This window comes from Actinia tenebrosa, unplaced genomic scaffold (genome assembly GCF_029948245.1).
Source record: "Actinia tenebrosa isolate PJP-AT-01 unplaced genomic scaffold, QUT_ActTen_1.0 PGA_scaffold14__42_contigs__length_11649687, whole genome shotgun sequence".
In the NCBI taxonomy this organism is placed as follows: domain Eukaryota; kingdom Metazoa; phylum Cnidaria; class Anthozoa; order Actiniaria; family Actiniidae; genus Actinia; species Actinia tenebrosa.
The window spans coordinates 3200686-3216122 of record NW_028292574.1 but is presented as its reverse complement, the minus strand read 5'-3'; the positions used below and the strand labels follow the sequence as shown (position 1 = coordinate 3216122).

The 15437-nt window shown below is 37.6% G+C and overlaps 1 protein-coding gene across 1 annotated transcript; it reads right to left on the bottom strand.

The window, feature by feature from the left end:
- Positions 1 to 153: 153 nt before the first annotated feature.
- Positions 154 to 13765, bottom strand: LOC116288617 (uncharacterized). The gene is made up of 3 exons (XM_089029915.1): positions 10451 to 13765; positions 9977 to 10067; positions 154 to 5085 (listed from the first exon to the last, which is right to left on the bottom strand). The coding sequence occupies exons 1-3, from the start codon at positions 13734 to 13736 to the stop codon at positions 1662 to 1664; spliced, it is 6801 nt and encodes a 2266-aa protein (XP_088886041.1). The 5' UTR covers positions 13737 to 13765; the 3' UTR covers positions 154 to 1661.
- Positions 13766 to 15437: the final 1672 nt, after the last annotated feature.

Sequence of the window (15437 nt, the reverse complement as noted above, 5' to 3'; positions counted from 1 at the left end):
CATAAGAATGGTTATCGTATGAGTGGGAAACATACGGTACTGACTTACAGCACGTACATACTGTAAGACATTCCGCCGTAACACTGAAATGGCTTCCCATAAGAAATGAAATTTATATCTACTTCATTTGTAATCATTTATGATAATAAACTCTTGTGGTTGTAAATATCCAACTATTTAATTCATTTGTTCTAATTATACATTTCCAATATTATAAAATAGAAAGAAAAGAAAAATCACTTCTGGTATTGTTATTACTGGTCAATAGCATATAGTGTTGCCCGCTGAGAGCCGTTGCCGGGTAAATATCGAAACTTATTCACGTTCACGTGATACCCTCTCGACCAGTCATAGAAAGAGAGAAATGGACTTTGACAGTTGGTATATAACAATTAACACTTACTTATTGCCTTCTAACAGACAACGCATTAAAACAAAGGGGTTATATTAATTGTCCATGATCTATCATCTGCTAAGCATCCATGTTTTTCTTTATCATTTCTTGTTATAATTCATATTCTCACGGCTTGCGTGCTAATCCAAACTTGACTTGTGTAAGCATTCGCACAGGAGAGAGGTACCGGGTAGCTCTTCATCTACTTCATCTACTTTACATGTTTCAGATCTACCCTTTATATATTCTAAACCCGTGGGAATTTCCCACGGTATTCTACAAAAGTTACGTTAATACTGAGTAAATAAAAGGTATAGGTAAAGATTATAAGGCATTATTAAGATATAGATATAGTTAAGATATATAGTTTTGACTTTAACTCTAATAGTTGCGACTTCAATTTTTGGATTTCGTAACACATGGCAAACTACAAGATCAAAAATATAAAAAGGAATTCCAATACATTGTGCAGCCAATTAAATGTTAGCAAACTCATTTTCTCTAATTTTAACATGCTTCTATATTTGTAGCTGAAGTTACAAATGTAGTCATAGGTTATAGTCATAGTTATGGTGAGTGATGGTCATGATAATAGTGGTAGTTACAAATGTAGTCATAGGTTATAGTCATAGTTATGGTGAGTGATGGTCATGATAATAGTGGTAGTTACAAATGTAGTCATAGGTTATAGTCATAGCCATGGTGAGTGATGGTCATGATAATAGTGGTAGTTACAAATGTAGTCATAGGTTATAGTCATAGTCATGGTGAGTGATGGTGTTGATAATAGTGGTAGTTACAAATGTAGTCATAGGTTATAGTCATAGTCATGGTGAGTGATGGTCATGACAATAGTGGTAGTTACAAATGTAGTCATAGGTTATAGTCATAGTCATGGTGAGTGATGGTCATGATAATAGTGGTAGTTGGTTATGGTGTATTTTTGCTTCTCCAGTTTATCCAATGCCGTAATATGTCTATAACATGTCCACATCATTTACCGCCGTTTGCGTTACTACGCAATAGACTACCGTCAATCATTCATGTTGACGCCATTTATACACGTTTGGATCAGTGAGTTGGCTTTTCTATCAAACTTTCTCAGTCAGATATCACGAAGGAAAGCTACGAAAGCGATTGCAAAGAGTTTGAGTACGTCCAAGTAGAATGAGGTGTTTGATTGACAGCAATCTATGTGCAAACTACACGACGCGATTTGTGTCTGGGGTGTCTGCGTAGTAATGCAAACGGCAGTAACAAACACGTTTTAAATGCTTTTGAGCGTTATATCATCACCCATGATAAAAAATGGCGCCCAGTATTTTGGATCTTCATACTTGGAACTGTTTCTCATCTCGTTCATTGTCAGCTGTAGACTCGTACTGGCACTTTTCCCATTTTTCAGATTGCCATAAAACGATGTCATGAAGTCGAGTGTTGCATCGTCATCGATGGCCCACAGGGACGCTACCACTGCACGAGCCCCTGACGCTAGAAAGGCTCGACACATGCCAACTACTCCTTCAGCTCTGATTTCACCTCGTCCACTGTGACAGCAGCTTAACACAACTAACTGTGCACGTACTTGAGCCTTCTGTACATCAGCCATGGTCAGCATGTAATCTTCTTCATCTGGGATCTTTGTTGCTCTTGCATCAGGAGAGGGTGCAAGTACGATGGTAGCTTTTGATAGGATACCATGTGCAGCAATGTGAACCACAGATACCCCTTTTTGTAGTTTCTCTAGGACAGCCAGCTTTGTGGCTGCTTCGCCTATTAGTGGCTTAACACCAAGTTTATAAGCTATTAGGATTGCTTCTGCTTGTGCACCCAGCAAACCTTGAATATCCTTTTCTTCTCCATCCATTATTACCTTCCCAACCAAAGGATCACCAATAATCAAAGGCTTGGCATCGCTGGTCTGGTCTGTTGGGAAGTCTTCAAAGTGCTTTAAAGTCGCTAATGAAGGAGCAAGTCTAATGCGCTTAGTCTCTGATAAATACTTGTCCGTGCGAGGATCTCGCAAAGCGGGAAAAGGCACTTGGTATAAGGGACCATCGGGAATAATAACAACCTCGTCTTGCTTCGATGATAGTATTCTCTCACATTCTAAGATATCAAATAGATCTTTTAGAGTAGATCCCTTGGTTTCGGCACTATTCTCATTAGATTCTCCTCTGTTAGAATCGAGGTTCAGCAGTAATGCCGTTACTTGATTAAGTTCCTCGTATTCTTCTTTGCTTCTTCTTTGTTCTTTTTGAATATCTTCTTCTTTGTCCAAGGACCTGTTCTCACAGTCAACCACCTCACCAACACCCATTTCGTCAAACAACGTATCGACGTCTATCTGTAGGGAATGATTAAGACAACCTGAATAAAGCAAATTTGTCTCCCCCCCGATAAAATACTTCAGAAAATCATCAAAACAAAGTGAGTAAAAGGCAATGCTGAAGTCATTTCTTGAGACCAGAGACAAAACATCGCTGTACTCTAGGTGTTCATCATTGCTCTCCTCTTGTTCCATCTTGAAGTTTGACATCATAAGATCTTTCAATGCTCTTGCACGACAACGATCTAACACTAAAAGCGCTTCCTCCATCTGTTTGCCTTTGATTAACAGTATTGCCAACAGCTTATAACTATCAATATATTTGTCGAAAACTGAGATCTTGAATTCATCAAGACTACCAAGTGTCGCAAACATCGCTTCAAAGCATCGTATAGCTTCTCTTAGATAATGTTCTGCCAAGTTCAGTTCTCTGTTCAAGAAATACAATAATTGACCAAAGAAATAATAAAAGTCGGATAGGTACCCAACAGTATCAGGGCAAGACTCAGCAGCAGGTAGCGCTTGTTTGAAACTGCGTAAAGCCATGTCATTCTGACCCATCAAATGATACAAGTTACCGATTTCTGTGAAACACAACAAGTTTATAGAAGGATCCAAGTCCATTTCTATCAACTGCCCAAGGCATTTGATTGTTTTTTTATAATCTTTTTTGAGAAGATAAAAATTGCGAAGCCTGGAGTAAGCCCTCTGTTTCTCTGTCTTATCGCCTGTCTTCACCGCTTGGTTAAGATCCTGTAATAGCTCATCTTCAGAACATGTTGCTACCTCTAATAATTCCTTTAATAAGGGTGCATGACATTTGTCCAACAAACCAACTCTGCCATAAAAATCAAAACGAATTTCTTTGAACTTTTCTTCGGCTTCTTTTTCTCCAAGCTCTGTAGCAATCGCCATGCCTGCATCTATACTCTGAGACGCTTCATTCAACTGCAAGTCCATATATGCTTTAGCGAGATAAAGATGTCCTCGCATCTCAGTTTTTTTATCGCCAATTTCTTGAGAAATGTCCAGGCATTTCTTACCGTATTGGATGGCACTTTCCTTATCAAATGATGTGCTGTATACAAACGCAAGACCGAGACATCCTAGTGCTTCAATCGTTTTCTCGCCAATTTCTTGTGCCATGTCGATGCATTTCTTGTGATAATGCACTGAATCATTATATTGTCTCAGTGTCTCATATATGTTTCCTAGATACAAACACGCTAATGCCCCCTCTTTCTTTTCGAGGCCAATACGGTTCACGATGTCGATGCAATGCTTGTAATTCTGAATGGCTTCATCGTATTTCTCCAAAGACTGGTATGCCTCTCCCAAAGTCAGATACGCAGTAACGTCAACACTTTTTTCTTCATTATCTTCCTTGTCAATGTGAACACACTTGTTGCAGTTGGAAATGGCATCATCGTATTTCTCCAAGGAATAATATATCTTTCCAAATAAGCTATAAGCACAAGCCTCAGCACCTTTATCGCCAATAGTTACTGCAAGCTCAATACACTTCTTGCAATGGATAATTGTATTGTCGTAGTCAGAAAGAGCGTTATATGTCTGCCCCATTAATAGGTAAGCCAAGACTTCACCACGTCTGTCTTCTATTTCCCTTGCTATTCCAATGCATTTCTTTCCAAAGTCAGTGGCATCTTGATAGTGATTCAAGGCAAGATGTGCTTCTCCTAGCGCTAAGTACGCATTCATCATAGCCTTCTGATCGTTGTTTTTCATGGCGCAATCAAGGAGCTTGTGCGCATACAGAATAGTGTCATCATGTTTCTGCATGTGTCTATACGCGACCATTAGGCGGCAATATGCATTCATCATGCCTTCAGTACTATCAATTTCCTGGGCCATTTTAAGACATTTCTTGCCACAGTCAATAACATCATCATAACGAGCAAAGTACAAAAATGCATTTCCCATTTCCTGATGGCCATACATTTCGCTTTCTTTATCGCCTATAGTTTGAGCAATTTCGATCATTTTCTCAGCGTGCAAGACAACGTTTTCAAACTCGTTGAGCCCCCTATATGTGAAGGACAAATATGTATGAACTATTAACTCATAACATGGTATTGCTACAGCTAACGGTAATATTTCCTTCAGACACCTCAGTGAATCAGCATGTCTACCTAAGCTGTTGCTATGCACTACGAACAGCATGCATGAATTCATCATGGTACTTATATCATTACAGTGTTTAGCCATCTCTATGCATTCTTTGTACAGACAAATCAGCTGTTCAGTTGACAGTCCAAGTTCCTCTGGCAACATGTAGGCCGATGCAAAGCAAAACCTTACAAAAGTAGTCTTCTTGAACATATCCATCTTCAGGTTTACTTGTTATTCAACATTCATCTAAAATCAAACAATAAATTGATAATTAAACAAGCACACAAAAGAATGGACGAAGGAAGAATAAAAAGATTGAAATTGAAATAAAGAAAGAAAAATATAGTTAGGATAGTACGTGAACGAAGCACAGTGCTGACGCCATCCAGGCGCGCGAAGTGCTGCTAGATCCTGCGACCATCTTTCTTTTTGCGTTTTAAAAATTCAAAACCGAAATAAAATTCGTAACTATATAATAAAACGAATAAAGCAGCTTTTTCCTTGCTCTGTTCAGTAATAAAGCACTTAGGAAGCGCCATAAGCACTCAAGAAGTGTAAGAAGCACTTGTCTACGGCTCGTGTTTCTCCTTACACTTTTTTCGTGCTTACGTCACTTCCGGCGTGCTTTATTACTGGACGGAATACGAAAAAAGCTGTTTTATTTGTTAAACAATATTGCCTTCCTTCTTGTTGGGCCATAAGCCAAGAGTCAAACACTTTAGTACTTTTGAGACTTTCATGTGTTACCAAGGTCTATTGAGTGTTCTATACTTTAGTTCACCAAAAAACATTTCATTTTCAGCTTTTGACAGGGTATAGACAATCTTCATGTATAGCACAAACATACCCAACCTCTAAAATCTAATTTATGCTTCTAAATTCAGAATTATGAGTGTTATTTTATTTTTGGAAAATCCGCAACCTATTTCATTCATAACACACACCGAACGGGGAGGGAGAGGAAGGGGGCAAATGTTAGTTAATGAGTCAACTTTCGAATACGTTATGCTATTTATATTGTGCATATTGTGAGAATTTGTAATCCATAACAACAACCAGGAACTGTAGAATTTTGTGGCATGTGCATGGGTACATTGACCACATTAAATAAAGGTTGTTAGACAAAATATAAAATATTTATACCTGGAGATCAAGGCAAGTCATCAAATGATACATCAGATCTCAGAAGAAGAAGTCTTGTTTCCATGTACAGTAAAGAAGATGTCACATACCCTGTCTATATAGCTTGTTCACTTGTGAAGTGAAATCTCCTTCAAGTCTAAAAGAATTGAATAATTATGAAACTGAAATGTAGAATCCAGTTGTAATAAGGTAAAAAAAGACTAGAAATCCTGGATATAAGTAATAATCTTTATAATCTTTAGATAGAAAATAAGTTAATAATAATAATAAAAGCAATGAAAACGTGGAAATCCAGGCGCTCTACCAAATGAAGTTATTTCCGGGTTACATTTTGTAGGGTATAAAAAGACTCGTCGAAAGAATGTTGGAATAAACTGAGTCTTACGGATATAAATACATGAATATCATACGTACCTGAATATAAAGAAACTAGGGTTCTAAATACAACAGCTGATAAGCTTTCTATTACATCCTAGCAGCACACAACCATGAAGAATGAATCATGGTAAAACAACTTCCTCCAGCCGTCATCTTTGTTGGATTATTACAGGGTTGTTATTCATATTTTCAGTTATGAAATTGAAATAGGCGGTAAACCGGAAATCACTGGAGCATGTAATCGAGGAATAAGCAGGTTCGGATAGATAGTTTGATATCTTGGAGACTTATTTGAGATGAAGATTTCTAAGAAAAATAACAGTGTAATATTGAAAAAGGTATACTAAAATCTTGACTTAAATTACTAGGTTGATATTACCTGATGGTTATGATCCTAAGGTGAAGATAATACGAGGAAAAGAACTGAAGAGATTAACTGATTCCATGAGTCGAGGTGGTTGTCTCGCTCAACTATTCATTTCTATTTTTTATTCGTATTTCTTTCATTTTATTTTGTCAATATTTACTCGCATTTATCACGTTCTGTCCGTATACATCGTTATGTATTTTCTCTTTTTCTCTTTCCGCGACTCGATTGATAGCTACCGCAATATAAAACCGTTAAAACCATGAAACTCTACAGTCCGGTCATTTTTACTCAATAAACAGTACGACCGCTTCCAACCTGTGTCATTTTTTAGTCCGCCCGCAGGGGAATTTCTTATTTGATTTGATGTGTTAATCTTAGTTTTAATTCCGTTAATTTATGGAGAAGAAAAATATTTTCTATTTCAAATTAACTCGAAAAAACGTTGGTCCACTTTTAGAATCGAGTTACGGAAATATCGCGTAACTCGAAAAATAAGGTTCAATCTGTTGGGTTCGAGTTACGTAACTCGAGTTTGATTTCAACGCTGTTTGTCATCGAGTTACGCACAGATGTGAAAGTGGGCGTGGCCCCCAAAACATGGGTGTGTCCGAGCGCGTAACTCGAAAAATGTGTAACTCGAAAATCGTAACTCGAAGAATACCTTATCTCATTTCAAAGCTTTCTTCTTGAACTGTACAGAAAATGTAAGCTATAACGGAAGTTTTAATACCACTAGATTATCAACTATATTTCTCCTTTATCGGGTATCATACATCAACCCTCGTGTCTCTGCTCCAAAGTTGTGGAATGACCTTCCAAAAGACATTAGACACTTAACCTCTCTAGATTTATTTTTTAAAAAAACACTCAATACACACCCTCTTAAACATGATTGATTTATAATTATATACATATTTATATATATTCTAACTATTATTATTTTCTTTTCTTTTAATTTAGTAGGAGCTACATTTGTAAGATTGTCATAATAATATATTTTTTGGATTTTTTGAAGAGTTTTTGGATTTCTGTAAAGGCATTGAGACTTCGTAATACCTATAAGAACTGCTATTATTATCAATACAAACCATCAGTATCATTTTAGATTATTTGATTATGTTTAAATTGTAGGGCTCCTAAGTTGCGACGTATTTCCGGGTTCAGTCACGCAAGAGACCGCTAAAATCTTGCCACAACTTATTCCCAGGATTTATTCTCTACCTTCAACGATTAGATATATGAACAAAAAATCCTGCTATGAAAAAAAAAAAAAAAAAAAAAAAAAAAAAAATATCCGTAGAAGTTATGACTAATTTGAACCCGGAAGTCGTTTTTCTTTCGAAGCACGTCACGGTTAACAGCTCTATAATGCCTTATAACGCGCGCGCTGATTGGCTGGCTACCGTGTTAATAACAGAAGACAGAGACAAGCTCGCTTCATAAAAGCAAAGTAAAACGGCTGCTTATGTCTCTGTACTGTGATACAAACACGCTGGCAGCTGTAGACCACTCGAGAAGCATGAAAAACACTTAGCTACGCCTCGTCGTTCCTATGCTTGCTTCTCTCGTGCTCTACAGCTCCCAGCGTGTTTGTATAACAGTATAGAGTCACGCGCGCGTTTTATATTCCTTAAATATTGGATGGAATAAACTATTCTCGACTTTGACGTTACGTCAACCAACAACTAAAATCTGACAAACTATTTACTCCACAGGTAGTGTGTCGAATATTTTGTACTCTGTTTTAACCCTTTGGTGTCCTTTTGATAAAAATATTTATTCATTCTCACTTCATTATACATCATTGAAAAACTTATTAAATGGGTTACAAAATGGGTGCACAAAATTTGGAGATTTCAATATTTTATCATTAATATTAATGCTGATTTATGCTAATTGAGTGTCACGTGACGAAGAAAATTTGAATGATACTGCCATAAACATATTTCAGATTAAACTTCTCAAAGATAAAGTTTAGATTGCTAAATCCTGCATTTTCTCTGAAAATGTCTTTACAAAAATCTTAGTTATTCCTAAAGTTATGCTAAAAAAATTAAATACGATGAAAATGCAACATTTACAGAAAATAGACCCGTTGCAGACGGCGCTCTACTCGTAAGCAGTCAAACTCAATTGATGAATCAAGCCGTTTGATAAAAGAACAGCTTATGAATCAGTTTGCTACGGCAGTTTTATATTGGTACTACAAACACGTTAAGTTAGACAGGGCTTACCGCATTATATGCGACACTTGAGCGACTGTTGCTCGTAATGTAATGCTTAATGTAGGATTATTTAACATATAATCAATGAATAGATGCACTCCTTTTTTCAATACGCTTAGCCTTTAAATTAGCTATTATCATCTAAGTATATTTGGTAAATCTTCATTTCTTCATTTAGAGTTTATCATTAATCGTTCTTTTTGTGTTCGTTGTTATTATAGAATATTTCGTTAGGGCGCACTTCCACGATAGCTTAGGAACTTACATAATTGTCAAGGATAAAGTAATGTATATAAATATACAAAACCTATCAGTTGATCTGAAATAGTGACGTAGAAATGACGTCAATGCAAAACTGAGGTGTCTTGCATGAAACCTGTGAAAATTGATCAGCCAAAAATAAAAACCTGTCCGCCATTGGAATAAAAATATAAAACTCATTCGTAATTGTGTCATCAGTGTTATGAAGCACTTATTAGCAACGTTATTATTTTATTTGGAAGCTTGCAAATCCAAACTTTCAAGAGGAAAAAGACACCTCAGTTTTGCAAATTTTCTCTATTCTGATAGGCTAATATTTTTATTATATCAGCTGGTAATACATGAATTATGATGACTTGAGATCTCCCTTCACTTTTCATACCTGTAAAGAACGTCGTAAGTACGCTGCCTGTTGTTCAACCAAAGTCTAGACTGAACTATGATGACTTGAGATCTCTCTTCACTTTTCATACCTGTAAAGAACGTGGTAAGTACGCTACCTGTTGTTCAACCAAAGTCTAGACTGAACTATGATGACTTGAGATCTGCCTTCACTTTTCATACCTGTAAAGAACGAGGTAAGTACGCTGCCTGTTGTTCAACCAAAGTCTAGACTGAACTATGATGACATGAGATCTCCCTTCACTTTTCATACCTGTAAAGAACGCGGTAAGTACGCTGCCTGTTGTTCAACCAAAGTCTAGACTGAACTATGATGACATGAGATCTCCCTTCACTTTTCATACCTGTAAAGAACGTGGTAAGTACGCTGCCTGTTGTTCAACCAAAGTCTAGACTGAAGTATGATGACTTGAGATCTGCCTTCACTTTTCATACCTGTAAAGAACACGGTAAGTACGCTGTGTATTGTTCAACTAAAGTCTAGACTGAACTTAGTTGTAATAAATTCGAGTGGAGCGGCGTTTTAACCATGAACTCCAGTGTTGCATCGTCATCGATGGCCCACAGAGACGCTACCACTGCATGAGCACCTGACGCTAGAAAGGCTCGACACATGCCAACTCACATGCTAATATGTTGACTTGTACAGGGCACGGTAAAATCACCTCATCCTACGCCTTATCTTATATTTAGATTTGATGATATGAGCAGCTGAAAATATATCAGTTGTCTTCTGAACTAAAAAAGGCAGCACTTGTCATTATAATGATAAGAATGAAAAATGTCATCATTATGCTATGTTTTCAGTATTCTTTAACAATTGATTGTGACATCTTCACCCATGAGAAAGAATGGTGCCCAGTACTTTGGTTCGCTGTAGCCGGAAGAGTTCCTGATTTCATTCATCGCTTGATGTAAACTTACACTCGCGCTCTTTCCGTCCATTAAGCGAGTATAGAATCTAAACATGAAATCGCATGTTGCTCCATCATCGATGCCCCACAGAGACGCTACCACTGCACGAGCACCGGACGCTAGAAAGGCTCGACACATGCTAACTACTCCTTCAGCTCTGATTTCACCACGTCCACTGTGACAGCAGCTTAACACAACTAACTGTGCACGTACTTTAGCCTGCTGTACATCAGCCATGGTCAGCATGTAATCTTCTTCATCTGGGATCTTTGTTGCTATTACCTCAGGAGAAGGTGCAAGTGCTATCGTACCTTTAGTGAGACTGCCGTGTGCAGCGATATGAACGAAAGCTACTCCTTCTTTTAGTCTCTGGATAACCGCTTGTTTTGTAGCCTTCTCTCCTGTCAAAGGCGTCGCATTGAATACATTGCCTACTGCGATCGCTTCAGCAAACGCATTATCCAAAGGATCAAACTCTTTCTCTTCACCATCGAACATGACTTTACCAACAAGAGGATTTCCAACAATTAAGGCGCCTTTCTTGGAATAATAATCTTCTGTGCGTTCTTGCAACGCCTTTAAAGTCGCTAATGAAGGAGCAAGTCTAATGCGCTTTGTCTCTGATAAATACTTTCCCGTGCGACGATCTCGTAATGCGGGAAAAGGTACTTGGTATAAGGGACCTTCAGGAATAATAACAACCTCGTCTTGCTTCGACGATAGTATTCTATCACATTCTAAGATATCAAATAGATCTTCTAGAGTAGATCCCTTGGTTTCGGCACTATTCTCATTAGATTCTCCTCTGTTAGAATCGAGGTTCAGCAGTAATGCCGTTGCTTGATTAAGTTCCTCGTTTTCTTCTATACATCTTCTTTGTTCTTTTTGAATATCTTCCTCTTTGTCCAAAGACCTGTTCTCACAGTCAACCACCTCACCAACACCCATTTCGTCAAACAACCTATCGATGTATATCTGTACGGAATGATTAGGACAACCTGAATAATGCAAATTTGTCTCCCCTCCAAGAAAATACTTCAGAAAACCATTACCACAAAGTGAGTAAAAGGCAATGCTGAAGTCATTTCTTGAGACCAGAGACAAAACATCGCTGTACTCTAGGTGTTCATCATTGCTCTCCTCTTGTTCCATCTTGAAGTTTGACATCATAAGATCTTTCAATGCTCTTGCACGACAACGATCTAACACTAAAACCGCTTCCTCGATCTGTTTGCCTTTGATTAACAGTATTGCCAACAGCTTATAACTATTGACATATTTGTCAAATATGGAGATCTTGAATTCATCACGACTACCAAGTGTGGTAAAGATCGCTTCAAAGCATCGTATAGCTTCTCTTAGATAATGTTCTGCCAAGCTCAGTTCTCTGTTTAATGAACACAATAATTGACCCAAGCCATGATAGAATAGGGATAGCTGCCCAGTATCAGACCAAGACTCAGCAGTAGGTAGCCCTTGTTTGAAACTGTGTAAAGCTATGTCATTCTGACCCATCAAATGATACAAGTTTCCCATTTCTGTGATACAGAACAAGTTCACAGAACAATCAACGTTCATCTCTTTAAACCGCTGTAGGCAATTGATTGTTTTTACATATTCTTTTCTAGAACGATAAAATTTGTAAAGCCTCATGAAAGCTCTGGATTTCTTCTTTTTATCGCCTGTCTTCACCGCTTGGTCAAGATCCTGTAATAACTCATCTTCAGAACATGTTGGTACCTCTATTAATTCCTTTAATAAGGGTGCATCCACCTTGTTTTGCAAACCAACTGTGCAATAAAGACTAGAACGAATTACATTGAAGTTTTCTTCAGCTTCTTTGTCTCCAAGCTCTGTAGCAATCGCCATGCCAGCATCCATACTCAAAGACGCTTCATTCAACTGCATCGAGTCTATATATGCATGAGCGAGACAATGATATCCGTCCATCTCAGTATTTTTGTCCCCAATTTCTTGAGAGATCTTCAGGCCTTTGTTACCGTATTGGATGGCATTATCCATGCTTTCCTTATCAACTAATGTCCGGTATAAACACGAAAGACCTAGACATGCTTGTGCTTCAATCTTTTTCTCGCCAGTTTCTTGTGCCATGTCGATGCATTTCTTATAGTAATGCACTGCATCATTATACTGATCCAGTGTCTCATATATCTTTCCTAGATACAAAAAAGCATTTACCGCTGGTTTCTTCTCGAAACGAAAACGCTTCACGATATCGATGCATTGCTTGAAATTTTGAATGGCATCATCGTATTTCTCCAAGGAAATATATATCTCTCCAAGTAAGCTATAAGCCTGAGCCTCCGCACGTTTTTCGCCAATAGTTACTGCAAGCTCAATACATTTCTTGCAATAGATAATTGCATTGTCGTAGTGGGAAAGAGCGTTATATATCTGCACCATTAATAGGTAAGCCTCGACTTCAACACGTCTGTCTTCTATTTCCCTCGCTATTTCAATGCATTTCTTTACAAAGTCAGTGGCATCTTGATAGTGATTCAAGGCATAATGTGCTACTCCTAGCTCTAAGTACGCCTCCATCATACCCTCCTGATTGTTGTTTTTCATGGCGCAATCAAGGAGCTTGTGCGCATAATGAATAGTGTCATCATATTGCTGAATGTTTGCATATGCGACCATTATGTAGTCATATGCAACCATCATGCCTTCGGGACTATCAATTTTCTGGGCAATTTTAAGACATTCTTCGCCACAGTCAATAGCATCATTATAACGAGCTAAGGACAAAAATGCATGTCCCATTTCATGATGTCCATAGATTTCGTTTTCTTTATCGCCTATAGTTTGAGCAATTTCGATCATTTTCTCAGCGTGCAAGACAACGTTGTCAAACTCGTTGAGCTTCATATATGTGAAGGACAAATGTTTACGAACTCTTAACTCATAACATGGTATTGCTTCAGCTAACGGTAATATTTCCTTCAGACACCTCAGTGATTCAGCATGTCTACCTAAGCTGTTGCTATGCACTACGAACACCACGCATGAATTCATCATGGTACTTATATCATTACAGTGTTTAGCCATCTCTATGCATTCTTTGCACAGACAAATCAGCTGTTCAGTTGACAGTCCAAGTTCCTCTGGCAACATGGAGGCAGACGCACAGCAAAACCTTACAAAAGTAGTCTTCTTGAACATATCCATCTTCAGCTTTACTTGTTATTCAACATTCATCTAAAATCAAACAATAAGTTGATAATTAAACAAGCATAAAAAGAATGATTAAATGAATAATAATAATTTTTAATACTAAAAATTGAAATAAAGAAAAACAATTTTTGTATACATCAGTGGCAGATCCAGAAAATTTTAGAAGGGGAGTTACAAAGGTTTTACCAGGAATACCAGGAAAAGGGGGGTGGCTTACTAAGGATAATACTGAGAAATATGAGCAAAACGGTGAGGGAAGGGGATGGTGACTAGTCACCCCCCTTCACCACCCCTGCACCACCCCTGTACGTAAATAATAAGATATGAATTATTGAAAATATTATAATATTGCCTTCCTTCTTGTTGGGCCATAAGCCAAGAGTCAAACACTTTAGTACTTTTGACACTTTCTACTAGCTTTAGCTGTTGTATCAAAGCGTGGGACAATCACAAAAGAGCTAGGCTCCAAACTAGGTGAAAGCCCAAAGATCGAATTAGAATTTGGTAGTTGATTATTGAGGAGGGAGGAAAACCGGAGAAAAACCCTCTAAGCACAGGAGAGGACCAACAAACAACAATCCTCACATACGACATCGAGATGGGCAGGACTCGAACTCGGGCTGCATTGGTGAGAGTCGTCGCATTAGCAGCGCAAGCCACTGGTGCTTTTATGTGTAACCAAGGTCTGTTAAGTGCAAAAAAATTGTTTTTTTTGGAATCTTCATGTATAGCACAAACATTTTATTCACAAAATTTTTTTCGTATTCAAGCGGTGAGCCGCCAAAAACTATTTCAGTTCTTGAAGAAAGGCAGTTGTACAAGGCTAAAATCTTGTTATTCAGAAACTTTAACTTGTTTGGAAGTGGAGATGACCGATGAAAGTGGAATCAAAAATGTTTAACCCAAACAAAACGCAAAAATTTGAATCGAAAATGAGGTTTAGGCCTTCATTTGCTTATTTCCCATACATTTTCTATAAAAAAGCCTGACAAAGCTACATTCTAACACAAATGCAGCATAACATAATCTTTGTAGCAAATTGAAAATACCCCGCTTCAAACAGGCATTTTATCATAGTATATCAGTGTCTAACTGTCAAAAAAAGGTTTTGAATGTTATCCAAAACGAAAATTGGATCAAAACTCAACCTAGTCTAGTTTTTGCGGCTTTTTGCCATTATTATGCTCTTTTGAAAGAAATTTCCTCTTAATAATTTATAATACTTTTTGAAACTTAGTACTTTTGTAACAACCAAAGGTCTATCACGCGTTTTCCATTCATCAATTAACATCAGTTTAACCTCTAAAACTTTTGAAGTTTGCATCTTAATCCTCATTAATTATTTCATGAGTCTCATCGACCAACCAGGGTTTCTTATTTGTACCCGGCAGTCATTTTGAAACGCCCATCAATACTACCAGCACACCCATTTCGAGTACTAGAATTTTGAAATAACAAAAACAAACAAAAAAGTATAGATGTCGGTCCAATATTCGTCAACCCTGTATTTGCTACGCCTCGGCATTTATTCCACTCTGATTTTGAAACCCCAATAGAATTCAGCACTCGTATTTGAAACATTACTCTATTCTGCATTTTCACATATTTAAAAAAAATAGAACCAGAGATATTTGGAAAATCCAGATAGTGTAGATTGATGGCTGTGTCTTGGATCACAAAAATAAATGTATGCTC

What these genes read in the sequence shown, in the direction of transcription:
- LOC116288617 (XM_089029915.1), bottom strand. Translation starts at nt 13,736, where the DNA reads ATGGATATGTTCAAGAAGACTACTTTTGTAAGGTTTTGCTGTGCGTCT. An exon ending in TGAAGATGTCACAATCAATT is followed by an intron (nt 10,068 to 10,450) that starts GTTAAAGAATAC and finishes TGTTCTTTACAG; the next exon opens with GTATGAAAAGTGAAGGCAGA. An exon ending in ACTTACCACGTTCTTTACAG is followed by an intron (nt 5,086 to 9,976) that starts GTATGAAAAGTG and finishes GAATGTTGAATA; the next exon opens with ACAAGTAAACCTGAAGATGG.